This window comes from Crocuta crocuta, unplaced genomic scaffold, assembly GCF_008692635.1.
Source record: "Crocuta crocuta isolate KB4526 unplaced genomic scaffold, BGI_CrCroc_1.0 scaffold149, whole genome shotgun sequence".
NCBI lineage: Eukaryota > Metazoa > Chordata > Mammalia > Carnivora > Hyaenidae > Crocuta > Crocuta crocuta.
The window spans coordinates 1,661,482-1,668,780 of record NW_027551561.1 but is presented as its reverse complement, the minus strand read 5'-3'; the positions used below and the strand labels follow the sequence as shown (position 1 = coordinate 1,668,780).

The window sequence follows — 7,299 nt, the reverse complement described above, 5'->3', positions numbered from 1 at the left end:
CCCGGGCCCTGCCCCCGCCTCGGCGGGCCGGCCTCAGCCGGGTAGCCCACCGCCCCGCAGGCTCCTTCCTTCTCCCAGCCTGCTCAGACAAGCCCATGAATAGAACATTAAAGGCAAAACCTTCTAAAGGAAAAAGCAGCTCCCTGGTAGGAGTCGCCCCACTAAATGTCAAACACAGAGCAAGGCTTCCTGCCTTGTGCGCCTCTCACTAATGGAGGCACCTTAGCCTCCGTATCCCCACCATCCAATCGCCCTATAAATAAATCATTGCGAGAAGAATGCCAATTTTCCCCCCAGGGCCTCATGAATCTCTCTCTATAAGCATATGTAAAGGCCCCCTTCACTATGTGTTGGCACGAGAGCCCAGAGAGAGATGGCAGGCTCTGCGAGGGCAATTTTAGAGGCAGAAGCAAACTTTCACACCACCTCAGTGGGTTGAGAGCGGGAGCCCAGCTTTTCTCCTGCTGCAGGGAAGGCTCTTCCTCAATTTCCCGTGGACGCACGCGGACCATGCTGCCCCCCGCCCTCTGGAATCAGCCCAGGAAGCTCCCAAGACACCCATCTCCGAGGCCGGAGGAGGTCTGGCCCCTAGAAAATACCCAGTGCCCCCAGCCGTGTGGGTGAGCCACATGCCAGCTCCTGGAGCCTGGTCACCGCCATGTGATGCCCGGAGCACTGGCTCACTCACCCCTGGACCCCCCGCTGAGCAGCTCGCCAGCTCACCAATGGCACCACCAGCGGACCCGAGGCGTGAGCGCCGACGTAGGCTCCAGGGCCGGTAGGTCGGCACGTGCACTCAGCAGACTTCTGGCTCGCACACATCCGGAGCCTGTTGCACGCTTGCCAGGTGTGTTTCTGCACGCGCACACACACACACACACGCACACACATACCATATTGTGCCAACACAGAGGCCTCCAGAGCAACTCCTCTGAATCAGATAGCAGGGCTGTTTGCTGTTTTGGATCCCAACTTCGCTGACTGATTAGACAATAATCACAGGCTCGGAAGCACCAGCGAATCTGTGAGATCAGACACCCTGCTTCACCATGGTTGATGGGAGCTCTCGCTCGGCGGATTCAAACATGGTCTGAAGGGGGTGGGCGAAGTCGCTTCTAGAAGACCGCTCTGAGCTCTGGATTACAGTCCAGCTAACAGGCTAGGGCTGGGCCCTGGGAGCACCACCCCAGGAGGGAGGGAGAACCCTAGAGGTGGGAGGCAGGTACAGGTGGCCCACCCACCACCTGGGCCACATCCTGGAGCCATTGCTCTCCACAGAAGCACCAGCCAATCTGGAGCGTGGCTGTTAACAGGTCTACCAGGTTAGCCGGGAAGAGCAACATAGGGGGAAGATCCAGCCCCCAAATAAACCGTGTCCCAGCCTTTCTCAAGGGCATGAAAGCAGGTGCTGGGCCGCTGGCCCCTGTGTGTAATGAAGAAACCACAGCAGAAGGCAGTAGGTGAGGGTGTGTCTGGCCCCATTCAAAGAGGGGCAGGGAAGAGGAGGACTGGTGGGATGGAGACTCGGGGTCCCCGAGCCCCAGGTACCAGCCAGAGATGCTCCTGGGGGTACTCCAGAAGGGGAGTGCACGGCAACTAGCAGGGAGCTCTGTAACAAGATACAAACGATTCATCAGTGTCCAGCACCCCGCAAGACAAATGTCATAGAAATTCAAGGCAGATGGGCACGTGAGACGGCGCAGCTTAGGGGTTAAGAGAGCAAGTGAAAGAGTGTGGTGGCAGACAGATCTGGGACTGCACTCTAACGCACCAGTGTGCCAGCTGAGTGGCCCAGGACAAGGGACTTCATTTATTGTGCCTCAGCTTCCTATCTGCATAGCAGGGACAAGTACAGACTGACCTCGAAGGGTGATTATGGAGACGACATGAGGCGTGGAGTACACCTAGCTTGGCACATCAGTGATTACGGGCAGCTATTGCCACTGCATGGACCGGGACTGGCACAAGTGGACCTTTGCTGCCCCCGTTTTCCAGCTAGCATCCATATCTCCTCTCAGTGGGTTCAACCACGCACGCTCTGAGACCCGAGGTGGCTTTGCCTTGCCCTGGTGATGGACACCAAGTCAGTGTGTCTCCTCTCCCCAATTCAAAGGCATCCAAGGAAGTCCCTGCTCTGGGCCCCCTTAAGCTTGGAGCGCATGTCTCCCTAGGTCTTCTCCCAGGCCCTGAGGAAGCCCTCAGCCTGAAGTCCCTGCCCCACTCCTCTCTCTGACTCACTTCTACTCAGGGTGGCCTGGCCAGCGCACCCGAGAAAGGGCTGCTTCCGGCATTCTGCGCAGAGGTCCTGCCTTCTGCTGTCCCTGGAGGCTCTGTTCCCGTTTCACCAGCTATTTTGCTTCCTTGGCCATCTGTTCTCTCCCTGTCATCTCCTCTCTGTTTTAACCTTAACCACTACTTTGCTGCAGATGGTACCAAACAGATCCGTTCTTGACATCCTTCATGATGCCTGCCCCCTCCTTCTCATCTCCAGCAAGGGAACTTCTGCTCTGTCCTTTTTCAGGCTGTGACTCCAAAGCTCAGAGTTGGATTCGCCCCACAAGCCTCCGTCCTCAGCCTCATCTGCTCAACTATGCCACAGGTCAGGGGACAGACACCTACCCTTTCCCCTGCCTTTTCCTCTTCCTAACAAGACTTCCCCTTTTCAAACCTGGCCAAGAACCTCTCCTGGTGTCAAGTCCACCGTCTGCTCCAGTTATCTACCCGGTGTCCATAAATAGTGCCCTTGAACCCTCCAGAGGGCTCAGGGGCTCAGGAGCAGCAGCCCGAGACGGAGACCGCAGGCTCCAGGATTCCTTCCTGCGGTGCAGAAGCCAGTGTGCCCATCCTGCAAGTTTGGGTTCGGAACAGTTTGTCTGTCGAAAATGGACCTGAGAGCTGCAGTGAGGCTTTGGCCACGCATCGGCATGACAGGAATCGAACCAAAACACATTTTCTGTGTGGTGGGAGCTCACAAGGGAAACAATGCACTGCTTTCCTTGCTTTTATTCTGGCTACGGGTGAGAAAATGCATGCATGGGCTTTATTTAGCAGCTCTCCCTGCCTCTCTTCTTCTGTTGATGCGTCCGGGTGCTCCCCTAAAATTCTTCCTCTTGGCTTCTCTTTTCTGGCATGAGGACCAGGAGCTTTGAGGAGAGAAGCAGTCCAGAGGCTCCCAATGATAGAAGATGTTCTGGTCACATTGGGTCCACCAGGCTGCGTCCCCTGGGCGGGACAGGATTGGGCTGGGAAGACAAATTCCATTTCTGCACTGAGATTTGGGATACAACAGCCTCATATCTCAACCCTCTGCAGCAGGGCTCTTGTATTTCCCGTCTACACTTCCTCTGCAGCGGAAAGGAAAGTGTCTTGGCTGTCTGTGGAACACTCCTCCCTTCTCCTCTGGATTAGAGCTAAAGAGGGCCACGGTGTGGACACCTCCAAGAGATGGGGCCTGCTTACACCTGGCCCCGCGGAGACTCTCAGGTCGCCTGGGGAACCTCTGCGTTCAAACGAACGAAGCCCTGACCACCCCATGGTCCCTTCCTCCGCCTCCCCTTCTTCTTCAAACAAAGGAGACCCAATCCAGCCACCAGGCCAGGCCATCAGGCTATGGGAACCAAAAGAACAAAATGCATCTTACTGGATTGGAGACCTTAATCTAGCTCTTGCTGAATTATTCAAAGATGGCATTAACTTATAAATGAGTGTGTTTGACTGATTTTGTGGTTGATGTACAGATAAATTCTAATGAAAGACAGCTACACGATTTTAAATTATTAATTAGACTGCCACTTAACAAAGCCTATTTGGCACTCTATTTCCTTGCTTAACAAGACAAAAACTTTAAGGATAGGTTCTTTATTAGCCCCGAGGCTGTTGATTTGCATTCTGTTTTTAGAGCTCTAAAAATGAAAACCATAGATCCTGACCTTAAGCAGGCCATTTCTGGCAAAACAAAACCCCCAGCAGGCTGCTCCTTCTTTCTGGATGGTGCTGGGTGGCTCGGGGCCTGGCTTGCTCTGCTTGCCTCTCATCTCTGACCAGAAGCTTGCGTTTTATATCCCTGGTTCTGCCAGGGTAGGCCAGGAGATGGAAAAGAGGCCAGGCAGCTGCTGAAGCCTTCAGCTACCAGCACTGTCAGCAGCAGGATCCAGTGACGACTCAGGCTGTTCTGGTTCACAGAGGTGGGGCTGTGGCCAGTGGAGTCCTCTCCTTAAGGGACACAAGGCAGCACGTGTGATTGCTAAAATGTCCTACCAGGAGACGGGAGCCACCTTGCTGTAATAGGACAATCAGAAATCAGAGCAATGACCCTCATGACCTAATGCCTGCACTCGCCGCCTTCCTCCTCTGGGGCTTCAGACCACCGAGCCTCCTAAATCCACAAAGCACTCCACTGTCAAGACCATGAGCCCAACCCTTTACAGACAAGAGGGTTTTTCTCTTCCGCCCTACCCCCAGGACCTAGGGATGGCTGCTCTTTCTTTTCTCAAACCCCTTCCCAAATCCAGACTGTAAAACTCCCTCAGGTCCAGGGCCCATGCAGGGCTCTGCCGCTGATAGGCAGGGAGGCTGCAACAATTGTCTGAACCCATCCTGTAACATTTTGCTTGGAGCTCTAGGGAACAATTCGAGAAACAAAAACTTCAATGGCCACCTCCCTTGGCATTGGCCTCAAGCACACCTTTGGCTTTCAGCACACACCTAGAACCCACACAGAGCATCCGAGTGTCTTATACATGTGTGCAAAAGAAACAAGTCCTAGTGATCACAATCAGGGACAGGGAGAGAAGAATGCCCAGCAAAGGACCGAAATAAAAGTCCTTTGCCCACACAATGTCCCAGCAGAAGGCTGCAGACCACTGGAGCCGAGCATAGCCCATCAAAAGGTTTTTCTGCTCTGTTCCCCCCACCCCCCAATCCAGGTGGAAACCTCTTTGTTGGAAGGACCTCTCTCATCAACCAAGCCATGCAGGAAGGGAAAAATAGCCCGAGTGTGAACACACATGACTGCCAAGCCTCCAGTGGCCACCTCTTGAGCGGGGTAAGTGAGCCTCTGCCACGGGGAGTGGCCCCCAGGATGCACTGGGCTCATTCCAGGTCGGGTCTCTGGATGGGAGAGACAGGCTCCCGGAGGCTACTCGAGCCTCCCTGGGCACCTAAGCCATATAAATAAAGTGCACGGGCTGCTTTGTGGCTCACTTCAAAATATAAACTGCCAAAAGACAACAGGCCACAACGAAAATGAGATGTCAGTTCCCCTCTATTATCTCCATCACAAACCAGGCAACCCGGACATGGCGGCTTTTTAAAACTGCCTGGGAGGCCTTATGCGCCAGGGCAAGTCTGCACCCTCCAGGCCGAAGCTTCTCAGACCCGGGTTTCTGCTCTGGTCTCTAAAAAGCACCCTCTGTGTGCAGACACTCAGGCCAGCACCGCTGGCTGCTGAAAGGACTTTTAGTCCTTTTCTGCAGGGAAAAGGAACCGGGTGTAGCAGTAAAGTGGTTTCTCCAAAGAGCCGCAGAGACTTTTCCCACACCACAGTACAAGGCAGCCAGCGTTTCCCCCGCACTGCCCAGGCCCACGTGGAGGGCACAAGTCACACACAAGTTTGTGACTATTGACACAATGGGGCAACCCAGGCTTCCCGGTAGGCCTGAGCAAGCCGGGACCACCACAGAGCCTTTACTGCCACCAGCGAAGGTGTGGTTTCTTCACCCACCTGTCCCACCTGCTTGTGGGCTCCCTTCCATGCCCCCCACACCTGCTCCTCTCCGCCCATCTTGGGGCTTCGCTTCCCATTCCTCCGCCACCTCCCCCTGCCCGTTTTCTCCTTTCCCATCCTACTGTGAGGTCAGAATCCAGTGCTTACGACACCTCGGTCTGTTGCCATGGAAACAGGGGCGGATTAAGGCAGGAGCGCTGAGCGCAGGGATCAGGCCCCTCAGCTACCTGAGCTCCCGCCTCAGCCGGCTCCCGCAGGGCCCCGGCTGCCAGACCCAGGCGCCGCGACTCGCCGGCCACCCGGCCGGGTCCAGGGACCGGAGGGTCCCAGCGGAGCGCCGCGGTTCGCCCGGACCTGGGAAGGGAGGGAGGCAGACGCAGAAGCCGGGGTGGCTGGAGACGGGGCTTGCGGACTCACGGCGTGGTCAGGTGCCCTCCCTGGGCCCTGGGGACAGCTCCCCGCGCGGCAGCCACGTGGGGGCGCGGCGGGACTTCCCCAGCACCCGCGCCAACTTTGCAACGCTCTGCAATGAGCCGGGCGGCGGAGGGAGAGAGAGGGTCGTGGTTCGGTGGGGGCCAGCTCTCCTCAAGTTGAGCCTGGCATCGGCCGCGCACGCCGCCCGCGCGCCCCCCGCCTTCGCATGTCTTTGCTCCAGTCAGAGAGGAAAGTTTGAAGAACCGGACATCAGGCGCTGGCCACCTTCCCTCGGCTGCTGGGTACCCAGAGCCCATCCCTGAGGCCCAAAGCAGGACTGCAGGGAAGGTGCCCGCGTCCGGGCCCCGCCTGAGCAGTTAGGGCTCGCAGTGAGCACCCGGGCCCGCGGTGACTGACCGCTGGCCGCACTGGGGCGCGGGCTACACCCGGCACCTCCAAAGCGGCAGAACTGGCAGCATGTGCCCGCGCAGGGGATGGAGCCTGCAACTGCAAAACTTTATAATGGCAAAGCAAAGGTCCCAGAAGGCCACCTCCCCTTCCATCGCGGGCAGCTCAGCGTGGTCTCGAAATGACCTCGCTGAGCCAGATCCCTAGGCCTGGCCGCTTGATCCATGGAGCAAACCCCGTGTCTCGCAACCGGTCACCGACAGGGGCTGAGCCCCAGCAGCAACCCCTCCGTAGGTGCGTCCCCACAAAGCCCGCCAGCCCGCCAGCGGCTGCTTCCCCGGCTAGGAGCCCGGGCGCCGGGGAGCTCTCGGGCGGCTCCCGGCCTCGCGGCTCTGCCCCGAACACACTCAACTCCAACTTGCCCCTTCAGCTCCAACTCACCTTTGCGAAGCATGTTGGCCGTGGGGCCGCCACTCCGAGGTCGGCCTAGGCGCGCTCCCTCCTGGAGTCCGGATTCAAATCCTTGGGCGCCGGCTGCAGCTAATCCGAGCGCGTCGAGGCGGGGGCAAACCGGGGATCCGCTTGTGCCCGGCAGCCAGGCCCCTCAGGGGCATGGTGAGCCCGAGCCCCGCGCCCAGGGCACCGGCGCCCACTAGCAACCGCGGCGCTCGCTTCCTGGCAGCCCGGCGCGCTCGTTCAGCTCCGGGACAAGCGGCTTGCTCCGCGGAGCCGGCGGCCTGCCTCTGCCTCCC

General features: G+C 57.8%; 1 protein-coding gene and 1 long non-coding RNA gene across 2 annotated transcripts in view; both read right to left on the bottom strand.

Moving 5' to 3' along the window:
- The window catches only part of RTN4RL1 (reticulon 4 receptor like 1), a 78,469-nt gene extending 71,347 nt beyond the window's left edge, over window positions 1-7,122 (bottom strand). Inside the window, exon 1 of the mRNA XM_077749857.1 lies at window positions 6,989-7,122. Coding sequence (XP_077605983.1) covers window positions 6,989-7,001 — 13 coding nt within the window. The 5' untranslated portion in view covers window positions 7,002-7,122. The remainder of the gene's footprint in view (window positions 1-6,988) is intronic.
- Window positions 2,950-5,805, bottom strand: LOC144219769 (uncharacterized). The gene is made up of 3 exons (XR_013331494.1): window positions 5,723-5,805; window positions 3,930-4,278; window positions 2,950-3,242 (listed from the first exon to the last, which is right to left on the bottom strand). It is a non-coding gene; the product is annotated as an uncharacterized LOC144219769 (long non-coding RNA).
- Window positions 7,123-7,299: the final 177 nt, after the last annotated feature.